The sequence below is a fragment of the Pristiophorus japonicus genome, chromosome 16 (genome assembly GCF_044704955.1).
Source record: "Pristiophorus japonicus isolate sPriJap1 chromosome 16, sPriJap1.hap1, whole genome shotgun sequence".
NCBI classification, from domain to species: Eukaryota; Metazoa; Chordata; class Chondrichthyes; family Pristiophoridae; genus Pristiophorus; species Pristiophorus japonicus.
This window is the reverse complement of record NC_091992.1, coordinates 111,919,494-111,943,902: the sequence shown is the minus strand read 5'-3', so window position 1 is coordinate 111,943,902 and position 24,409 is coordinate 111,919,494. Positions and strand designations below refer to the sequence as shown.

Here is a 24,409-nt window from a genome sequence, read left to right as displayed (position 1 = left end):
AGCCTACGCCATGGTAGAGAAAAAGGCTTTAGCATGTGTTTATGGGGTTTAAAAAAAAAATGCACTAGTACCTGTTTGGGCTTCATTTCAAGCTGGAAACCGATCACAAGCCGTTTATATCATTGTTCTCGGAACATAAAAGGTATCAATACCAACGCGTCGTCCCGCATCCAGAGGTAGGCGCTGACATTATCTGCCTATGATTATGTCATTCGCCATAGACCAGGCACCGACAACTGCGCTGATGCATTGAGCTGGTTACCGTTGCCCACACCGGAGGTGGAAACGCCAATGCCAGCAGAGCTACTCATGGTCATGGATGCCTTTGAGAGCGAAGGGTCGCCCGTCACTGCTCAACAAGGTAAGACCTGGACCAACCAGGATCCGACCCTATCGGTTGTAAAACATTGTGTTCTTAACAGGGACTGGTCGACTATCCCCATGGAAATGGGTGATGAATGCAAACCGTACAGCCGTCGCAAAGATGAGCTTTCCATCCAGTTCGACTGTTTACTGTGGGGTAATCATGTTGTAATGCCCAAGAAATGCAGGGTGAGATTTGTATGGGAGTTACATAGTACGCATCCTGGTATTGTCATGATGAATGCCATCACCAGGTCCCATGTTTGGTGGCCTGACATTGACTCGAACTTAGAGTCATGCGTGTATCAGTGCAGCACTTCAATGCAGTTAAGCAATGCCCCAAAGGAAGCTCTGCTCAGTCTGTGGTCATGGCCATCCAAACCATGGTCTAGAATCCACATCGACTTTGCAGGCCCCTTCCTCGGAAAAATATTTTGTGGTGGTGGATGCATACTCCAGATGGATAGATTGTGTGATCATGTTATCCAGCACTTCCACTGCCACCATTGAGAACCTGAGAGCCATGTTTGCCACACATGGTCTGCCAGACATCGTTGTCAGTGACAACGGACCATATTTCACGAGCCTGAGTTTCAAGAGTTCATGAAACGCAATGGCATAAAACACGTGAGGTCAGCCACGTTCAAACCCGCGTCCAATGGTCAAGTGGAGCAGGCAGTTCACAACCATCAAGCAGCGCCTGAAACGTGTAACTCACGGTTCCTTGCAGACATGCCTGTCACACATACTGCTCAGTTACGGGACAAGGCCACACATGTTCACTGGGGTCCTTCCTGTGGAACTATTGAAAACCAGGCTCTCTCTAGTCCTTCCTGACCTTAACGATTATGCTGAAACCTGACGTTAACCCAGCAGTGGTATCACGACTGCGCCGCAGTGTCACGCGATATATCTGTAAATGACCCAGTGTAAGTACTTAACCATGGTCAAGGACCGAAGTGGTTCCCGGGCAATGTTACGGATAAGAGGGTAACCGGGTGTATATGGTTAAGCTCAGGAATGGATAGATGTGCAGGAAACACATTGATCAAATTAAGCTAAGGCACACTGACAAACCAGAACAGTTGGAAGAAGACACCGCGAGCTTAGACGACCAACCAACTTAGGTCCAGCCATCAGAAGAACCCACTGTGGTCAACGCACAGCCCCAAGTCGTGAAACTCAGAAAGCACTGGGATTGTACTGAGACGGTCAACCATGGAGCGAAGGGCTCCGGACCGTCTGAACTTGTAATATGGACTTGTGCCATGAACTGGGTGGGGGAAATGATGTAATGTATGTACATAAGGTCTGCCCACCACCAGAGAGCACTACCATCGGAGATCCTAGGATCATAGGTACACTCGTGCTGGGCCCAGAATATAACCTGAACTTCACCTTTGTATCCTCACTTCTAGAAACCATTAAAGACGGACCAGGTTACCCTAGTCACTGGCTCACAGTATGGAGTTCATTGTATCATTTCATACACTACACCCCTCCTGAACTTGGAACGGCAACATCATCATGAGAGAGAAAAAAAAATCAGTGAGCCGAGGGAATCAGTGTTGTGGGAACACTTTTTAAAAAAAAAACATGAATGTTGACTTCACTTAAAATCGACCAACCTGATTAAAACAAAGCAACAATTGAAGCGATTTAAATTTTTTTAGAAACATACATGCAGATAGAAGAGCATGGAGATTAGTTGTAACTGCAAAATTACTCCTGGTGAAACATTTGCACACCAGAATCTGCACTCCTGGAATCCAATCATTTAATTTTGCAGATTTATTTTCCTTACTGTATTTCCTGGTTTATTTCACCTTGCAGCATTTACTCTCGTTTTTAAATCCTTGCTTTTGTTCATTTTTCCCATTTTAAGATTCTGCATTTCACTCACATTTCTCCTTTTTACCCCTTTCCTAACTTTTATGTTTCCAACTGATATTTGGGGGGGGGGGGGGGGAATGTTGTCATAATTTCTCTTTTGCTATCTCATTTCAAATTAAATGCAACAAACAGAATGGATGTCACTGATCGAGATGACTGCGGTGTAATTTAACACAGCTGAATTATGTTACAGGTTCTGTCCTTGTGGTAATTGAAATGAGGCATTTGTGATAGCTCGAAATTAGAATTAGAATTTAAAGGCTTCAGATTAAGATAGCAGACATAAATTTAAGACTAGTGGGAAATAACTATAAAACATATTAGAAACAGTGATAAATAGCCAAACAATCAGTCAGGCTAGTAGAAGCTGCTGGCTCTTGTCCTTGACATTTATGTACTGAATAAATGAGCATTCTGTGAATTCAAAAGCTTATATATTTATTCTCCGTACATTCTACAGTGCTGATGCACCATCCACAATGAAGTAGAAAGAACATTTAGCCTTCCATTGGGACACACACACACACGGGAGCGACCTGTCAAAAGCCCAGCGGGAGATCGAGAGCCAGCAGCAGTTGGTGAGAGGGGAGTGACCTATCAAAAGCCCAGCGGGAGATCGAGAGCCAGCGGCACTTGGTGAGAGGGGAGCGGCCTATCAAAAGCCCAGCGGGAGATCGAGAGCCAGCGGCAGTTGGTGAGACGCGGGAGCAGCCTATCAAAAGGCAGCTACAGTGGGAGAGAAAGCAAAATAGAAGTAGAAAGTAATCAAAAAGTGACGTCACAGCCAATGGGGTAAGTGATTGGCTGGTGATTGGTGAGTAGCTTTTCTTTTATTTTTTATATCAGTAAGTGAACTATAACATTGTTATTACCAATTTAAGGGTATCTAAGGTTAAGACATGGCAGGAGAGCTCGGTCATGTGATATGCTCCTCCTGTACCATGTGGGAACTCGGGGACACTTCCGGTGTCCCTGACGACTACGTGTGTGGGAAGTGTATCCGCCTCGAGCTCTTGACGGTCCGCGTTGCGGAATTGGAGCTGAAGGTGGATTCACTCTGGAGCATCCACGATGCTGAGAATGACGTGAGTATCACGTGTAGTGAGTTGGTCTTACCGCAGGAGAAGGGTCCACAGCCAGATAGGGAATGGAAGACCAACAGGAAGAGCAGTGCAAGAAAGATAGTGCAGGAGTCCCCTGTGGTCATCCCCCTGCAAAACAGATACACTGCTTTGAGTACTGTTGGGGAGGATGACTCATCAGGGGAGGGCAGCAGCAGCCAAGTTCATGGCACCGTAGGTGGCTCTGCTGCAAAGGAGGGCAGGAAAAAGAGTGGGAGCGCGATAGTGATAGGGGATTCGATGGTGAGGGGAATAGATAGGCGTTTCTGCGGACGCAACCAAGACTCCAGGATGGTATGTTGCCTCCCTGGTGCAAGGGTCAAGGATGTCTCGGAGCGGGTGCAGGACATTCTGAAATGGGAGGGAGAACAGCCAGTTGTCGTGGTGCACATTGGTACCAACGACATAGGTAAAAAAAGGGATGAGGTCCTACGAAAAGAATTTAAGGAGCTAGGAGCTAAATTAAAAAGTAGGACCTCAAAAGTAGTAATCTCGGGATTGCTACCAGTGCCACGTGCTAGTCAGAGTAGGAATCGCAGGATAGCGCAGATGAATACATGGCTTGAGCAGTGGTGCAGCAGGGAGGGATTCAAATTCTTGGGGCATTGGAACCGGTTCTGGGGGAGGTGGGACCAGTACAAACCGGACGGTCTGCACCTGGGCAGGTCCGGAACCAATGTCCTAGGGGGAGTGTTTGCTAGTGCTGTTGGGGAGGAGTTAAACTAATATTGCAGGGGGATGGGAACCTATACAGGGAGACAGAGGGAGACAAAAAGGAGGCAAAAGCAAAAGACAGAAAGGAGATGAGGAAAAGTGGAGGGCAGAGAAACCCAAGGCAAAGAACAAAAAGGGCCACTGTACAGCAAAATTCTAAAAAGACAAAGGGTGTTAAAAAAGCAAGCCTGAAGGCTTTGTGTCTTAATGCAAGGAGTATCCGCAATAAGGTGGATGAATTAATTGTGCAAATAGATGTTAACAAATATGATGTGATTGGGATTACGGAGACGTGGCTCCAGGATGATCAGGGCTGGGAACTCAACATCCAGGGGTATTCAACATTCAGGAAGGATAGAATAAAAGGAAAAGGAGGTGGGGTAGCATTGCTGGTTAAAGAGGAGATTAATGCAATAGTTAGGAAAGACATTAGCTTGGATGATGTGGAATCTATATGGGTAGAGCTGCAGAACACTAAAGGGCAAAAATCGTTAGTGGGAGTTGTGTACAGACCTCCAAACAGTAGTAGTGATGTTGGGGAGGGCATCAAACAGGAAATTAGGAGTGCATGCAATAAAGGTGCAGCAGTTATAATGGGTGACTTTAATATGCACATAGATTGGGCTAGCCAAACTGGAAGCAATACGGTGGAGGAGGATTTCCTGGAATGCATAAGGGATGGTTTTCTAGACCAATATGTCGAGGAACCAACTAGGGGGGAGGCCATCTTAGACTGGGTGTTGTGTAATGAGAGAGGATTAATTAGCAATCTCATTGTGCGAGGCCCCTTGGGGAAGAGTGACCATAATATGGTGGAATTCTGCATTAGGATGGAGAATGAAACAGTTAATTCAGAGACCATGGTCCAGAACTTAAAGAAGGGTAACTTTGAAGGTATGAGGCATGAATTGGCTAAGATAGATTGGCTAATGATACTTAAGGGGTTGACTGTGGATGGGCAATGGCAGACATTTAGAGAACGCATGGATGAATTACAACAATTGTACATTCCTGTCTGGCGTAAAAATAAAAAAGGGAAGGTGGCTCAACCGTGGCTATCTAGGGAAATCAGGGATAGTATTAAAGCCAAGGAAGTGGCATACAAATTGGCCAGAAATAGCAGCGAACCTGGGGACTGGAAGAAATTTAGAACTCAGCAGAGGAGGACAAAGGGTTTGATTAGGGTAGGGAAAATGGAGTACGAGAAGAAGCTTGCAGGGAACATTAAGGCGGATTGCAAAAGTTTCTATAGGTATGTAAAGAGAAAGAGGTTAGTAAAGACAAACGTAGGTCCCCTGCAGTCAGAATCAGGGGAAGTCATAACGGGGAACAAAGAAATGGCAGACCAATTGAACAAGTACTTTGGTTCAGTATTCACTAAGGAGGACACAAACAACCTTCCGGATATAAAAGTGGTCAGAGGGTCTATTAAGGAGGAGGAACTGAGGGAAATCTTTATTAGTCGGGAAATTGTGTTGGGGAAATTGATGGGATTGAAGGCCGATAAATCCCCAGGGCCTGATGGACTGCATCCCAGAGTACTTAAGGAGGTGGCCTTGGAAATAGCGGATGCATTGACAGTCATTTTCCAACATTCCATTGACTCTGGATCAGTTCCTATCGAGTGGAGGGTAGCCAATGTAACCCCACTTTTTAAAAAAGGAGGGAGAGAGAAAGCAGGGAATTATAGACCGGTCAGCCTGACCTCAGTAGTGGGTAAAATGATGGAATCAATTATTAAGGATGTCATAGCAGCGCATTTGGAAAATGGTGACATGATAGGTCCAAGTCAGCATGGATTTGTAAAAGGGAGATCATGCTTGACAAATCTTCTGGAATTTTTTGAGGATGTTTCCAATAAAGTGGACAAAGGAGTACCAGTTGATGTGGTATATTTGGACTTTCAGAAGGCTTTCGACAAGGTCCCACACAGGAGATTAATGTGCAAAGTTAAAGCACATGGGATTGGGGGTAGTGTGCTGACGTGGATTGAGAACTGGTTGTCAGACAGGAAGCAAAGAGTAGGAGTAAATGGGTACTTTTCGGAATGGCAGGCAGTGACTAGTGGGGTACCGCAGGGTTCTGTGCTGGGGCCCCAGCTGTTTACATTGTACATTAATGATTTAGACGAGGGGATTAAATGTAGTATCTCCAAATTTGCGGATGACACTAAGTTGGGTGGCAGTGTGAGCTGCGAGGAGGATGCTATGAGGCTACAGAGTGACTTGGATAGGTTAGGTGAGTGGGCAAATGCGTGGCAGATGAAGTATAATGTGGATAAATGTGAGGTTATCCACTTTGGTGGTAAAAACAGAGAGACAGACTATTATCTGAATGGTGACAGATTAGGAAAAGGGAAGGTGCAACGAGACCTGGGTGTCATGGTACATCAGTCATTGAAGGTTGGCATGCAGGTACAGCAGGCGGTTAAGAAAGCAAATGGCATGTTGGCCTTCATAGCGAGGGGATTTGAGTACAGGGGCAGGGAGGTGTTGCTACAGTTGTACAGGGCCTTGGTGAGGCCACACCTGGAGTATTGTGTACAGTTTTGGTCTCCTAACTTGAGGAAGGACATACTTGCTGTTGAGGGAGTGCAGCGAAGATTCACCAGACTGATTCCCGGGATGGTGGGACTGACCTATCAAGAAAGACTGAATCAACTGGGCTTGTATTCACTGGAGTTCAGAAGAGTGAGAGGGGACCTCATAGAAACGTTTAAAATTCTGACGGGTTTGGACAGGTTGGATGCAGGAAGAATGTTCCCAATGTTGGGGAAGTCCAGAACCAGGGGTCACAGTCTAAGGATAAGGGGTAAGCCATTTAAGACCGAGATAAGGAGAAACTTCTTCACCCAGAGAGTGGTGAACCTGTGGAATTCTCTACCACAGGAAGTAGTTGAGGCCAATTCACTAAATATATTCAAAAGGGAGTTAGATGAAGTCCTTACTACTCGGGGGATCAAGGGGTATGGCGTGAAAGCAGGAAGTGGGTACTGAAGTTTCATGTTCAGCCATGAACTCGTTGAATGGCGGTGCAGGCTAGAAGGGCTGAATGGCCACACACACACACACACACACACTTCAGTGAAGGTACTTCACTAATTTTACAGAAAAATATATTCCTACCTGGTTTAGATCTGTGCTCCATTTCAGCAAATTCATTACTTGGACTGAAAAAGATAGAAAACAAACACAAATTATTTGTCCTCAGAAGAAAATAGTTGTTGCACTGAAACATTTTTTTTCCATTCCCCTTCCACCACCTTTTTACTTTTGGCAAGTTAAACCATTCCTCAATCTATTTCTAACTTCATGCTCCCATCAACAATTGAAAGGAATGGGAATGGCTACTTGGGGAAGCTTTTTCAGCAAAGGACGGACTACATGCATCCCTATGATTTTGCAGTTGGACAGATATTCCACATCTGGGGATAGATTTTTGTTTTTTTGGCGAAAATGGTAGTTTTACACCAAAATTAACATTTTCACTGCGCTACCATTTAGGCCTTTACTTCTGCGCCATGGTAAAGTCGGTATTGCACAAGGATTCATGGCACAAACCGCGAGTTTCGGCAACTTTAGTCCAAGGCTGGTAGCGCTGAGAGAGAGGTGCCTTGACGGGGTTGTGGGGGACGGGGTGGAAACCAACAAAAAAAAATTGCAAGAGCATTCAAAAAACCCTTACCTATTAAATCGCTGAAAAATAATTAATAAAAACTTGAACTTACCTTTTTGCAAGTCTTCATACTGATCACTGCCGACAGGGCTGCACCGACAGGTTTGATCGGTCGGTATTCTGGGCGTGGCGTAAAGGTCGGGAGAGTGCTTAAAATACGACAGTATTGCAATCCGTGGCGTTGCACTTTGGTGCACCTTTCCCCGGTGGTACGTGGAAGCGCCGCCGCAGAGGTGACCGAGGATCCCGCCGACCGGGTTTTTGTCGCGGAGGGTCAAATCGCGGTGAAAACCCGGTCGCAAAGTCGCCGAAAATTCAGCTGATGAAGAACTCGTAATTACGTAGCCCTCATCACATCCTCAATGTCTCAAAAGCCGTTCACACCCCATTAATTACTTTTGCAGTGCATTCATTTTTGTTACGTTGACAAACACAGCTACCAATATGCGTACAGCAGGATGCCACAAATAAATGAGATGAATGATCAGTTGGTGTCAGTCGAAGGAGAACTCCCTGACTTTCGAAAAGTGCCATGCAATCTTGTACATTAACATGCAAAGTAACAGTTTAATATCTTATCTGAACGACAGCATCTCTAACAATGCAGCACTCCTTCAGCACTACACTGACATGCCACCTGAAGTGCTGAAAAAAAAGTGGGGCTTGAACTTACTACCTTCTTAGTCAGATGTGAGTGTGTTGCCTATTGAGCCAAGCTGCCAATAAATATGTACTCAAAGTTGATGAATATAAAATTTGAAGATGTCATCTAATATTTTAACAAAGATTTTCAGAACATTTAACTACGTAGTAGGATTGTACCTAACTTCATATCACCCAAAATAGTTGATCTTAACCTAGTATCATAGTTGTTTCGACAAGCCAAGGAGGGCACTATAATTGTATAGTACTTACTGTGGAAATTTACATTCTGTTCCTTCGGGGCAGAAACCAGCCAGATAATTCGCACACATTACCTTCCTGGTGTGTTTATTTTTGCACAATGGGCCTGTCACAGAAACAAGTCAAATGGAGTGGATTTAATTTATTTATTATTACTTCTCACTATTTTTGTAAAATTAAAATTTAATGCATCCACAATTTAAAAAATGTCAATACTGTGTCAATTCCCACTTGTCACTTTAAAAAAACATTCAGCTGCATTTTTACACATTTCATTCCTTGTCTTATGTCTGAGACCATTGAATAACCTCTTTGAAATACAGGTGACAAGGCCAGTCCAGGTACCAAATGTATCTTGGATTTAGCCTTCTGACTGTGAATGTTCTTAATTCCCAGTAAGTAATTTCCCAATCAGAAAATCAGGAAAAGAACCATTCGTTCATTGAGTGATTAAAACTAAATGGACATGGTTGAATGAAATTTTTTTAAAATCTTCAAACACAAAATTTAGTTTATTTTTGTGTCAACATTCCCAAGGAATAATAAACTGAGAAGGCCATCTACAATACATGAGCATAAAAAACTGCAAACAGTGGAAATAAAAACAGTGCTCAAAATACCCCCATCATCATCATCATAGGCAGTCCCTCGAAACGAGGATGACTTGCTTCCACGCCCCCCCAAAAAAAGGATGAGTTCACAGGTGTTTCGAATGAAGAATCCGAACTACATCCTCAAGGGTGGAAGATGCCGGTGCATGGATTTTTAAAAAAAAACATGGGGTGGCCGTTGCACACCAGCCACCACACAGGCTTGACAGAGCTAGGTCTTGGTCCACTGGCAAGGATTATCCAAGACAACCGGAGACCAGCGCTGCTGCACGGACCTAGTGCGCACACATATCAGTGTGGGCTCGCCCGTGCTGCCCCTGGGCCCCGAACTCACAACTCCCCTGGGCCCCGATCACACCCCACCACAGTCTCAGCTCCTGCTGCATCTGCCCACGCTCCAATCACCGACGTCACTCTTCGCTGCCATTTCCCTCCTGCACCAGCTCACTCTGTACCTTGTGCTACGCCTCCACGCTGCTCCTTGGCCTCCGCACGCTGCTCCTTTTATGGCCCCGACCTGCCGCTGATGGTCTCTTGCAGGTCAGGGCCTCCACAGGTCAGTCAGCATCAGCAAAGAGAAGAGTTCGGTCGCCATTTTGTACTGAAACCCTTAAAGATAGTTCTGACAAAGGATCTCATCCTGAAACAGTAACCTGTCCTTTCCCCCTTTACATGACGACGATGGACCTGCTGTGTATTTTCAGTATTTTCTGGTTTTGTGTCTGAAATATGTACAGCAAATGAAAATAGAGATTGAAGAAGGGTTTTTAGAAACATAGGCAAATATACTTGCAGTGCAAATGTAGAGTGCAAAAATAATCAGAAATATCCTTTAAAAAAAATCATTTTAAGCGATATTACAACATACATGTGATTTATTGAATAAAGACCATGTAAATCTTTTACAACATATCCCCATCTTACCCTGTATAAAAAACCTTTATTGGTTAAATCTGAGCAAACTTAGATTAATGGAATACTAAAGGATTAGGTTCAGTTTGGTCTTGTTTTAGAAGGATTTTGCCTATGATGATTTCTATAGAAATACTTTCCAATTCTCCTATTCTGTAGCTGGTCGTCCAATCAGAACCATTTTCTCTTTGATGTTACTTGAATTGAGGGAAACTAATGTACGAGTTCTCTTCACTCATTGGAACCGTTGGTCAGTGTGCTGGTTGTATTGTGTATATAATGTTTCTCAGTGAAAAGATGTGACGACCAGACCAGGGGTAACAATTTTATGCACATTTGCATAGGAATTGCAAGAAATTCCCAATGTTGTAGGTTCAGTCTGGAGAAATTGAAACAATTGTGTGTGTGTTACTTTGTATACTGCCATGTTGTTTCTGTTTGCTAGTGCACAGTAAGATGCATCAAGCAGCATAGCAGTAAAACAGATCGGGTTTAGTCACAATAATATTCCTGCATACATAGAAATGAACAGCAGAATTATTGTAATTAATGGCTATCAGCACTTTTCCTCAGCTCAAACCATGTCCCTTCAGCACCTGCGTGAAGAGGAACTCACAAAAAGTGATATTTTAAATCAGTATTACAGAATTCTATAAAAAAATGGTACTTATAAAAGACTGTTTCAGAGTGTAGTAGATTTGCAGTCATTTGATGTAATTTATCATCTTAAAGTTTGATTGTATGATTTTAATCTGGTTTGGCCTCATGTAAGCATTAGGATTTCTGGTTTATGCATATTCCAGATGCCAGAAAATTCTAGAGCTGAATGATCTTCCAAAATTTGTCACAGGCCCTGAAAATTTTAAATAAATAAACTCGATAACCCAGGAAGTTTCCAATAGTTTATTGGAAGAGAGCAGGGCAATGCCATTAATTGTGGATTGGTCCAGGAAAAAGCATGGGCTGAATGACCTTCTTTGTTGCAAGTGTCCATTAATCTATGGTTTACTATATTTCTGTATTCAATCTTCACTAGTTTACCAGCAATAGGACAATAGCAAACACCCGTCCCTATATTCTTTTGTCTTTGTTATTCTTGTACACCTTCCTGGTGCCAATCTGAAGCCAGCTTTACAGCCAATTTCCTTCAACCACATATGAACAATAAAACTCCAGGTTAGCACCAGACTAACATATTTCCCCAGATAAACGCCAGAAGGATTGAATGTAATAGCCCAACTCTACTTCCTTGCTCTGCAGATGGCCAGTACAAATTAAAACTATTCATTTTAGTAACAGGAATAGAAATCAAAAGCAGAACAGCATGGGACAAATCGACTCCTTGGATGTTATTAATTTTATTATCTGCTGGACATCCTACTTAAGAGAAGAGTGGAAAAATATTTTAAACAGAACAAAAAGGGTTCTGGTAATTGTAATATTTTTCTCGCAATGACTAACATTTTTGAATCCTTAGCACTAGAGAAATTGATAATGAATACAGTATTGACCACAAAGAAAGATAAAACCAGCAGTTACTTACCATGTTTGCAGAATCCTTGGTCATACCAGGGACAGTCTTGAATTGTTATCTTTGCATCGATGTGTAGGAAAGGGCACTCTCTCTTACTGCATTCACCTACATCCAACATAGGTAAGTTAGTGGCTTTTCATTTGGGTGCACCAATACTATACTACACGTTACAAATGCAAAATATTTGTGGATGCTGGCAATCTGAACTAATGGCAGAAACTGCTAGAAATACTCAGCAAGTCAGGCAGCATCTGTGAGAGAGAAACAGAGTTAACGTTTCAGATCAATGACCTTTCATCAGAACTATACTATGCGGTGATAGAATAGATTACGGCTGCTAATCCCAACACAAACGGTTCCCAATGTTAGCCAGGTCTTCTGGGAAGCAGTAAAGAAAAAGGAAGACAAATTGACTCCTCAATATGAACAGCTTGAATAAGCATATTGTTGCCTGTAAAAGAACAGATGAATGCAAGTCCCTTCCCACAGATAATGTTGGCCTAATTTGAATTACTATGGATTCCTTTTGCAAGCTCACTATCTCTACAAGATGCAATACATTTGATGAGCACTGAGAAATAATAACATTGAAAAATCAATTTTTTCCAAAATTTCTCACCTTGCCCCACCCCGATTCAGGAATCATTCCTTTAGATTGGAAAATTGCACATGTCACTCTGCTATTTAAGAATGGCGAGAGATGAAAACCAGGGAATTATAGACTAGTTACCCTAACATCTGTTATCGGAAAATTACAAGAGTCTATAATTAGGATGGAGTGACTGAACGGAGAGTCGGGACAAATGGGTCATTTTCCGGTTTGCAAACGGTAGCTAGTGGAGGTGCCACAGGGATCAGTGCTGGGGCCTCATCTATTTACAATCTATATTAATGACTTGGTTGAAGGGACAGAGTGTAATGTAGCCAAGTTTGCTGATGATGCAAAGATGGGTGGGAAAGCAAGTTGCGAGGAGGACACAAAGAATCTGCAAAGGGATATAGACAGGCTAAGTGAGTGGGAAAACATTTGACAGATGGAGTATAATATGGGAAAGTGTGAGGTTATCAACTTTGGCAGGAAAAATAAAAAAGCAAATTATTTGAGAGAGAGAGATGACAAAATGCTGCAGTAGAGGGACCTGGGGATCTTTGTGCATGAAACACAAAAAGTTAGTATGCAGGTACAGTATGTAATCAGGGAGACAAAGGGGATGGAGTATGAAAGCAAGGAAGTCCTGCTACAAGTGTACAGCATATTGGTGAGACCACACCAGAGTACTGTGTACAGTCTTGGTCTCCTTATTTAAGGAGGGATAGAGTTGCATTGGAGGCAGTTCAGAGTAGGTTCACCAGATTGAATCCTGAGATGAAGGGGTTAACTTATGAAGAAAGGTTGAGCTTATACTCATTGGAGTTTCGAAGAATGATAGGTGATCTTATTGAAACATAAGATACTGAGGGGGCTTGACAAGGTAGATGCAGAGAGGGTGTTTCCCCTCGTGGGAGAACCTAGAACTAGAAGGCATAGTTTTAGAATAAGAGGTCGCCCATTTAGGATGGAGATGAGGAGAAATTTCTTCCCCGAAGGTCGTAAATCTGTGTAATTCTCTGCCCCAGAGAGCTGTAGAGGCTGGGTCATTGAATATAGTTAAGGTGGAGATAGACATATTTTTGAACGATAAGGGAGTGAAGGGTTTATGGAGAGCGGGCAGGGAAGTGGAACTGAGCCCAAGATCAGGTCATGATCTTATTAAATGGCGGAGCAGGCTCGAGGGGCCGAATGGCCTACTCCTGTTCCTATTTCTTAAGTTCTTATGTTAACACCTTGAAAATTTTCAGTTGTTCAGAGAGAGCCAGGATGGACTTGTGAAAGGTAGGCCTGACAAACGTGATTGAATTCTTTGAAGCGGTAGTGGACGGGGGCACGCCTATGGATGTTATTTATATGGACTTCTAGAAAGCATTTGATAAAGTCCCACATAAGAGACTGTTAACTAAGGTAGAAGCACAAGGACTTCAAGGCAAATTATTGACCTGGTTAGGAAATTGGCTGAGCGGCAGGAGACATACAGTAGGCATAATGGGCAGATACTCTGACAGGTTGTGACTAGTGGTGCGCCGCAGGGATCGGTGTTGGGGCCTCAACTATGGTGAAAAGCTAAAAACAGTGGAGGTCCAAAGAGGCTTGGGGTCCAGGTACATAGATCGTTAAAATGTCATGAACAGGTACAGAAAATAATCGAAAAGTCTAATGGAATGCTGGCCTTTATTTCTAGAGGACTAGAATACAAGTGAGCAGAAGAAGTTATGCTACAGTTATACAAAGCCCTTGTTAGACTACACCTGGAGTACTGTGAGCAGTTCTAGGAACCACACCGTATGAAGGACATATTGGCCTTGGAGGGAGTGCAGTGTAGGATTACCAGAATGATACCCGGACTCCAAGGGTTAAATTACAAGGAGAGATTACACAAATTAGGATTGTATTCCATAGATTTTAAGAAGGTTAAGGGTTGATCTGAATGAAGTTTTCAAGCTATTAAGGGGAACAGATAGGGTAGATAGAGAGGAACTATTTCTGCTGGTTAGAGAATCTAGGACTAGAGGGCATAGTCTAAAAATTATAGCCAGACCTTTTAAGAATAAAATTAGGGAACACTTCTACACAAAAAAAGGTGGTAGAAGTTTGGGATTCTCTTCCCTAAATGGCAATTGATGCTAGATCAATTGTTAATTTTAAATCTGAGATTGATAGATTTTTGTTAACCAAAGGTATTAAGGAATATGGGCCAAAAGCAGGGATATGAGGGTTAGGTCGCAGATCAGCCATGATCTTAATGAATGGCAGAACAGGCTCGGGGGGAGGAGGGGGTGGGGGGGGGGGGAGGAGGGGGTGGGGAGGAGGGGGTGGGGGGGGGGGGGAGGAGGTCAGTGGCCTACTCCTGTTCCTATGTTCCTAGGAAGGCAACAACTCATGCTGGGGTAACGTTCCACAAGTTGCAGTTACTTGGGGTAAAGTTCCAATGCCTTGGCCAAGGGCCCATTTGTCATGTGTGAACTTAGACAACAAGGCCAATTCCATTACAATATAGAGCTTTGCCCCCGAGGTGTACCTATTGGAAAATCGAGCAAGTGTTTAATTTTAATGGACAGAATATCATGGGCAGTAGGTTTTCCAATAGGTGCTCCCAGCAGTTGAACAAAAATCTAGGCTCAAGTGTCAGCACAACCAACTCCAATCCTATTTTGCCTCATCAACCTTGTATAAAAGTTACTTCATAATGATCATGGACAGAAACCCTGTCATGACTTTTCTCTTCCTTCGACTGGAAACAAAGGACTGTCAGTGCCTTAATTCCACCTCAGACAGGTAGACAGTGATTGAACTTGAAGCCTTTGCAACTGAATACTACATCAAATGACATTTACCCACTGAAGCATTTGGGAACTTCTTTAAGAACAACACAGTAAAAGTTATTCAAGAATATACTTTCTGTGAAATCTCTTGAACCAGTGTATTCCTTTTGCAGTGATGCTGGTCAATTAGGAACTTTACTAAAAAAGTAAAATCAGACTCTTTACAGAAACTTCTAACTGATAAGCTTCCAATATTATGTATACCCTGGTCAGGGAGGTGCAAAAAATAATTGTGTGCACTCAGACTGACTTTCTGCATCACAATTTAGAAATGTTTAATTTTGAAGTTTGAGACAGCAAGAATTTCTACCCATTAACAATGAATGGGCAAAATTCCAGTTGTATTATTTTATTTATAATGTTCAACATTAGAAGCTTATAGCAATTAATTTCAACTTTGTCTACTCATCACTTTCAGTCAGCAGTCCTATCCAGTCTTTTTGGATCTTGGAAAAGTTTCTTTATAAAATAAAAAATCCTACCAATCATCTAACGTGAAATCTTCTACCCTTGGTATCTCAAATCAGTCATTATTATTAGCCCAAGATTATGCACAGAAATAAATCTTACCATATTTTGAGTAGAAGTAGCACTGTGGCATTTTGGTCATGTCATACTCGTGCAAAAACTCACACTGATCCCCCTTTTGACATAGGCCTCGGAGCCAATGTTTGCAGACAATGAACTGGTCACCACACATGTGCCAAAATGGGCACATCTTTGCTGCAACAACCAAAAAGATAGCATTAACTACAACTGTAGCAAGACTGAAAAACTACACAAGTATTGGAATCGGTGCAGTAAGAGAATAGGAGAAAAGTGAATGAGGCCTATTACTAAGCAGATGTCATGCGAAATGCCACCATTTTGTAGTTTTCATGGAAAGGTTGACAATCAATCATGCCACTGAAATATCCTGTAATTGCAAGTAACAAAACAGAAATCAACTTATTCAGTCACTAAGACTGTTGTCTTCATCATAGGTATTGTAATGAGGAATTACTTAGCAATTATCCATTTTGTAAATTACATCAAATGCTTCCTCTACATTGTTGTAGTAATTAATTGCTGTCATCTTACACAATTACATTTAAAGCGGCAATTTCCAAGGTTGATTTTAAATGTTACTGTAATCATTTTCTGAAATTCAATTTTTATTTGAATTCACAGAATGTCATCCATATTACAACAACAACCACACTTGTATTTATATGGCGCCTTTAAATGTAGTAAAACATCCCCAGGCACTTGGCAGGAGTATTACAAGACAAAAAATTTGACACAGCCACATGAGGAGAAATTAGGGCAGGTGACGAAAAGCTTGATCAAATTTTAAGGAGCATCTTAAAAGGGGGAAAGAGAAGTAGAGAGGCGGAGAGGTTTAGTGAAGGAATTCTGGAGCTTAGGGCCTAGGCAGCTGAAGGCACGGCCGCCAATAGTTGAGCGATTATAATCAGGGATGCTCAAGAGGCCAGAATTGGAGAGCGCAGATATTTCGGGGGGGTTGTGGGGCTGAAGGAGATTAGAGATAAGGATGGGCGGGGCCATGGAGGGATTTATAAACAAGGATGAGCATTTTGAAATCGAGGTGTTGCTTAACCAGGAGCCAATATAGGTCAGTGAGCACAGGGGTGATGGGTGAACGGGGCTTGGTGCGATTTAGGACACGGGCAGACGAATTTTGGATGACCTCAAGTTTATGTAGAGTAGAATGTGGAAGGCCAGCCAGAAGTGCGTTGGAATAGTCAAGTCTAGAGGTAACAAAGGCATGGATGAGGGTTTCAGCAGTGGATGAGCTGAGGCAAGGGCGGAGACGGGCGATGTTATGGAGGTGGAAATAGGCGGTCTTAGTTACGCCACTAATATGTGGTCGGAAGCTCATTTCAGAGTCAAATATGACACTAAGTTTGCGAACGGTGTGGTTCAGCCTCACACAGATGTTAGGTAGAGGGATGGAGTTAGAAGCTAGGGAACAAAAGTTTGTGGCGGGGACTGAAAAGAATGGCTTCAGTCTTCCTAATATTCAATTGGAGAAGATTTCTGCTCATCCAGAACTGGATGCCGCACAAGCAATCTGACAATTTAGACACCATGGAGGGGTCAAGAGAAGTGGCAGTGAGGTGATGCTGGATGTTGTCAGCATACATGTGGAAACACTGTTTCCTGATGATGCCACCAGCGGGCATCTCGCAGATGAGAAATAGAAGGGAGCCAAGGATAGATATTTGGGGAAATCAGAGGCAACGGTGTGAGAGCAGGGAAGAGAAGCCATTGCAGGCGATTCTCTGGCTACGATTAGATAGGAATGGAACCAGGCGAGTGCAGTCCCAAGCAGTTGAATGACGGTGGAGAGGCATTGGAGGAGGATGGAGTGGTCAACCGTATCAAAGGCTGCAGACAAGTCAAGAAGGAGGAGCAGGGATAGTTTACCTTTATCACAGTCATTAAGAAATGAAGATGATCATTCTCCATTTCACCTACACATAAATGGGCTGAGTCATTAAGCAAGGAGAGTTTCAGGCCCCAATATCTCATTTGAAGACCTTAATGGTCTCCACACTAAAATAAGGTTGATGGCATTAGACCAAGACAAAAAAGAACAGTCAGCATGTACATGCTCCATTGTCACAGCTAGGGAATGATATATACAGGCTAACACCAATAGTATCCCCACATAGAGTTCCAGAGCTCAACTGGATTGTTGGGGGATAGATTTATTGAACAAAAAATATTTGAGGGGTGGGCAAAGCACAGTGAATTGCTGATGCACAGCAGCAGTGACTTGGCTGCAGGATATCTAACCACTACCTCAGTCTATGACTTGTGTCTAGAAGGGTTGGGAGAGTGGGAGACTTAAAAAGCCATAGAATTTTTTTTTTATATAAATGGAATGGGTTATTATATGAAGTAAATTAATTAGATGGTTCAATCCCTGAATAAGTCTTGTGGCATATCTCCCAGGAGTATAATAAGCAGGTACACAAGCATGAAAATGTACATTTCTACAACGTTTAGCTAGGATACCATCTTTTTGCCTAAAATGTTGAGCTGAAAATATCTGTAATGAGTCAGTAACATTTCATTACAATTAAATCAGAATCCAAATACTTTTTAAATCCATGTTTTTGTAACTTTAAACACTGGCAATTGTATACAATCATTCCCCAAAGTATGTTTACCAATGTTCAACATTCAAAAATCAATTCTAAAAATACGATAACCAAAATGACTGGTGGCCAATGAAATTGCTCTGAAATAAATAGTATGTAGTTCCACTTGGCTCCAGTGACAGCACCAAGCAGACTCATACCAGAAATAACATGTGGGTCAACAATTCCCTTACATTCATAAGAACATAAGAAATAGGAGTAGGCCACACAACCCCTCAAGCCTGCTCAGCCATTCAATAGGATCATGGCTGATCTGATCATGGACTCAGCTCCACTTCCCCGCCCACTCCCCATAACCCCTTATCATTTAAGAAACTGTATTTCGGTCTTAAATTTATTCAATGTCCCAGCTTCCACAGCTCTCTGAGGCAGCGAATTCCACAGATTTACAACCCTCAAAGAAATTTCTCTTCAACTCAGTTTTAAATGGGCGGCCTCGTATTCTAAAATCATGCCCTCTAGTTCTAGTCTCCCCTATCAGTGGAAACATCCTCTCTGCATTCATCTTGTCAAGCCCCTTCATAATCTTATACGTTTCAATAAGATCACCTCTCATTCTTCTGAATTCCAATGAGTAGAGGCCCAACCTACTCAACCTTTCCTCAAAAGTCAACCCCCTCATTCCCAGGATGAACCTAGTGAACCTTCTTTGAACAGCCTCCAAAGCAAGTATATCCTTTATGGAAACCAAAACTGCACGCAGTATTCCAGGTGTGGCCTCACCAATACCCTGTATAGCTGTAGCAAGACTTCCCTGCTTTTATACTCCCTCCCCTTTGCAATAAAGGCCAAGATTCCATTGGCCTTCCTGATCACTTGCTGTACATGCATACTATCCTTTTGTGTTTCATGCACAGGTACTCCCAGGTCCTGCTGTACTGCAGCACTTTGCAATCTTTCTCCATTTAAATAATAACTTGCTCTTTGATTTTTTTTCTGCCAGTGCATGACCTCACACTTTCCAACATTATACTCCATCTGCCAAATTTTTGCCCACTCACTTCGCCTGTTTATTTCCTTTTGCAGATTTTTTGTGTCCTCCTCACATTGCTGTTCCACCCATTTTTATATCATCAGCAAACTTAGCTATGTTACACTCGGTCCCTTCTTCCAAATCGTTAATAGATTGTAAATAGTTGGGCTCCCAGCACTGATCCCTGCAGCATCCCACTAGTTACTGGTTGCCAATCAGAGAATGAACCATTTATCCCAACTCTCTGTTCTCTGTTAGCATGGATAGAGGATTGGCTAACTAAGGTAGTACCCCCAACCCAGTGAACTTTTATCTTGTACAGTAACCTTTTGTGCGGCACCTTGTCAAATGCCTTGTGGAAGTCCAAATACACCACATCCACTGGTTCCCCCTATCCATCCCGCTCGTTACATCCTCAAAGAACTCCAGCAAATTTGTCAAACATGATTTCCCTTTCATAAAACCATGTTGATTCTGCTTGACCGTATTATGCTTTTCCAAATGTCCTGCAACTGCTTCTTTAATAACGGACTCCAACATTTTCCCAACCACAGAAGTTAGGCTAACTGGTCTATAGTTTCCTGCTTTTTGTCTGCCTCCTTTTTTTAAAAATAGGGGCGTTACATTTGCAGTTTTCCAATCTGCTAGGGCCTCCCCAGAATCCAGAGAATTTTGGTAAATTACAACCAATGCATCCACAATTCCTGCCGTTACTTCTCTTAAGACCCTAGAATGCAAGCCATCAAGCCTAAGGTAATATGCTTATAACAATGCAACAGAGCATCCCATACTACATCTATGGGACATTTCCATTCAAAACTACCTTGATCTAAACTAATGCCATACTTGAGGGCAGTTCTGTTTGTAAACACAAAACAGGTTACATTCTTGGTACTTTTATGATGTTGTTCATATAGATTAGTACCTTACCTTTTAAGCATTCACCTTTAATGAAAAGTTCGCAGACTGCTGAACCAGATTCTGCAAAGAAAGATCACAATATTTACAGGACTGCAAGACTATTCTCTTGTCTTCATTCCAGCCTTTTGGTTCTACATTTATTTTGTCTATTCAGTGTGCTTCCATGTAGTGTTTCTTGCATCTTTCTAGTCAACATCCTGCACTACTTTTCCCTGCACCTGCTAACATTAAACATTTTGTAATATTCATCTACAGCTATTCCCTTTACTGCATCATCATCATTGGCAGTCCTTTAGAATCGAGGAAGACTTGCTTCCACTCCAAAAATGAGTCCTTAAGTCACCGAACAGTCCAATATGAGAACCACAGTCCCTGTCACAGGTGGTACAGGTAGTTGTTGAGGGAAGGGGTGGGTGGGACCGGTTTGCCACATGCTCTTTCCACTGCCTGCGCTTGATTTCTGTATGCTCTCCATGATGAGACTCAAGGTGCTCAGCACCTTCCCAGATGCACTTCCTCCACTGAGGGCAGTCTTTGGCCAGGGACTCCCAGGTGTCAGTGGGGATGTTGCACTTTATCAGGGAGGCTTTGAGGGCGTCCTTGTAACGTTTCCTCTGCCCACCTTTGGCTCGTTTGCCGTGAAGGAGTTTAGAGTAGAGCGCTTGCTTTGGGAGTCTTGCGTCTGGCATGCGAACAATGTAGCCTGCCCAGTGGAGCTGATCAAGTGTGGTCAGTGCTTCAATGCTGGAGATGTTGGCCTGGTCGAGGATACTATCATTGGTGAATCTGTCCTCCCACGGGATTTGCAAGATCTTGCAGAGACATCATTGGTGGTATTTCTCCAGCGACTTGAGGTGTTTACTGTATATGATCCATGTCTATGAGCCATACAGGAGAGTGGGTATTACTACAGCACTGTAGACCATGAGCTTGGTGTCAGAATTGAGGGCCTGGTCTTCGAACACTCTTTTCCTCAGGTGGCCGAAGGCTGCACTGGCGTACTGGAGGCGGTGTTGAATCTCATCGTCAATGTCTGCTCTTGTTGGAGGCTCCCGAGGTATGGGGAAATGGTTTACATTGTCCAGGGCCGCGCCGTGGAACTTGATGACTTCGGGGGAGGGCAGTGCTGTGCGGCGGGGAGAACCTTTGTCTTATGGATGCGTAGTGTAAGGCCTATGCTTTACTGCAGTAAAGAGGTAGCAACCTACTTCCGATAATCTTCTGACATTGTCTTAAAATAAACTTTTTAAAACCATTTTAGTGCACATTGAAGGTGTTAAATTTGCAGTCTGCACATGCAAACTTATACATCCAACGTTCCACAATACCTTATTTGAGAAACGCCTCATTATAATTAAGAGGATAAATAAGCATTTTGTTTTTTAGTATGACAAGCACAAAAAAACACACACAAGAGTTTGAAAACCAAACTACTGAGAAATCCATGTAACTAGAATTTTCATCTGTAATATGGAGTGCACATTCTCTCCTTCCATCCTTCTTCTTAGGCAGTCCCTTGGAGTCAAGAATGACTTGCTTCCACACTAATAGGAGCTCTCAGATGAGTCCAATGCGGGACCAACAGTCTCCATCACAGGTGGGGCAGATGGTGGGTGGGTAGGGTGCTTGGGTTGTCATGCGCTCCTTCTGCTGTTTGTGCGCTTGGCTTCTGCTTGCTCCCGGCGAAGAGACTCAAGGTGTTCGGCACCTTCCCGGATGCTTTTTCTCCACTTTGTGTGGTCTTGAGCCAGGGATTCCCAGGTGTCAGTGGGGATGTAGCAAAGAGGCTTTGAGGGTGTCCTTGAAGCGTTTCTTCTGCCCACCTGGGACTTGCTTGCTGTGTCGGAGCTGTGAGTAGAGCACTTGCTTTGGGAAGTCTAGTACCAAGTATGCAGATGCTGTGGCCCGCCATCAGAACTGATCGAGCATGGTCAATGCTTCGATGTTGGAAATGTTGGCCTGAGCGAGAACACCGACATTGGTGCGCCTATTCTGTCAATGGATTTACAGGATCTTGCAGATGGTGGTACTTCTCTAGTACTTTGTGGTGCCTGCTGCACATAGTCCATGTGCCAGGTTTGAGGTCCTGGTCTTCAAACACACTTCCTCACGCAACCAAAGGCTGCACTGGCACACTGAAGACAGTGTTGGACTTAGTTATCGACATCATCCCTGGTTGAGGCTCCAGAGGTATGGAAAATGGTCCACATTGTCCAAGGCCTAGTCATGGATCTCCTCCCATAGTCAACATATCTAAAGCAAAGAACTTGGGCATAGGTCCAAGAGGCAAGGTTTAGTGGGTTCTGAAATATATATTGATGTCTAACTGAGTATAACCACACAGCTCATCTGATGAGCTTCCTGCTGCCTGGTCAGCAAGGACTGCTCTCCTCTTTAGGAAGTTGGCTTGCAGGGTTAGGTGGTTCTAAACAGATAGAATGCTTCCCCATCAAGAAGTCAGATGCTGGTCATTCATCAATACTGCTGACGTATTGTAGATCTGTGGGGCTTAGGTCTTGAAGTACTGAGCCCGTCATAAAGGTTTGGTTTGGTGACAATCGCCCAATTCTAGGCCTGCCACCTTGGAGCCACCCAGCCCCAAAAAGGCCATGATGTGCAATCCCAGGTTTCAAGGAGGATAGCATAATCTTCTAAAGGCCACGTACTAATAGTGCTTAATAGCTTGGAACCAAAATGATTTAACTGACATTTTGCTGTCATATTACAAGACAATAGAACCCCCAAAAAACATTTATAACCAGATGGACTTATTTCAATTAGTCCATATTACTGTTTTCAAATTAACGAAAGACCCAATTCATAATAGTTGGAATTGGACTTTGAATCAGACACTCTGCCCACAAAATAATTCAGGAATAGTTGCAAGAACAAAATACAGACTGAACTAGGGATCCAAGTTTACAGGAGTTTAGATATGGGGAACAGATCTTGTGACTTTAAATTCATGGTATCATTATGAGATTAAATATCAAACACAGTTTCAAAGTACTGGACAAAATCTGAACAAAATAAATAATTGATTATAAGATGATGCATAATTTTCATTAAGAATTTCAGATTTTGGAAAACATGACCTCTGACCCCTTCTTAAAAACTGATTTTCAAGATAATCATTAATTTCAACACAAAACAAAAATCATAAAAGTTATATATTAAAATTAGTTTCAATACATTTAGATTCCTATTACTATGAAAACAATAGCAGACTTTTTAAATACTAAGGCAGTTACTAATCTTAGGAACAAGCATTTAATTTTTCCCAATTTTTAGTTCCAGATTATAATTTGCTCCTCACTGTCCATGCCGGAAAATGGCAACTCCACAAATCCTCTCTGCTGCTCCAAGGCAATTTCAAAATCAAATCTCATCTTTTGTAGACCAGCTATCAACTCTTGCATCTTTCAACAGTTCCGTTCAAATTCTTTCTTTCTATCAATACTATTCCCAGTGAGGGTAAGGAAACAGTCTTGTGATTCAGCAAACTTTATTTATAAACATGCTGATGCCCAGGGCCTGCTGGGACCTACATTTTTTTAAATTCTGTTTAAAATTACTTTTTGGAATTAACTACAGATTATAGTGTGACAATAGATTTGTTGATTAAACATTTTAATTTACTTACTTCCACGGTTAGGGGGTTTTAGTGATCACATGACCTGATTCAGCAATAGGGATAATTAGCTGCTCTCAGATTTGAGGTGGATTTTGTTTTCTGTGTTTTTTTCTTGTGGAGGGGGGGCTGCTGGAGTTTATTACTTTAGTGAATGCTGCAACAATACATTGAAAAGTATTTGTGTTTTACAGTTCTATTGGAAGGGAAAGTCAAAAATGGGAAATTCTAATCTTGGTTAACTTATAAATTGAAGTGCATTTTGAATTTTATCTTGGTTACACCAACTCTTGGCAGTTCAGAACTGATGTGGAGTTCTCTGCTTGGAGCAAAATCTAGAGAATGGATCCTTCAATGGAAATCACCAAAACACGGGTAAGAATACAATAGGTCTTACAAAACTGTTCTTTTTACTCATTTTATTGCACACTGCAGTTGAATTTGATTGTATACCGCTGCTTCCAATGTCCTCATACTGTGTTCATTTTCTTACACAACCCCCTGGCACCAATGTTGCTGTTAGCATGCAACTTGGATGCATGTAAGTCTTAGCTGTTGTTGAACCATTGTT

General features: G+C 42.6%; 1 protein-coding gene across 1 annotated transcript; it reads right to left on the bottom strand.

The window, feature by feature from the left end:
* Nucleotides 1-844: 844 nt before the first annotated feature.
* LOC139226217 (putative cleavage and polyadenylation specificity factor subunit 4-like protein) lies at nucleotides 845-23,626 on the bottom strand. Its single transcript, XM_070856842.1, has 7 exons — nucleotides 23,524-23,626; nucleotides 20,212-20,267; nucleotides 15,714-15,861; nucleotides 11,736-11,831; nucleotides 8,682-8,775; nucleotides 7,185-7,260; nucleotides 845-949 (listed from the first exon to the last, which is right to left on the bottom strand). Exons 1-7 carry the CDS (start codon nucleotides 23,624-23,626, stop codon nucleotides 845-847), a joined length of 678 nt encoding a protein of 225 aa, XP_070712943.1.
* Between the last annotated feature and the right edge of the window lie 783 nt (nucleotides 23,627-24,409).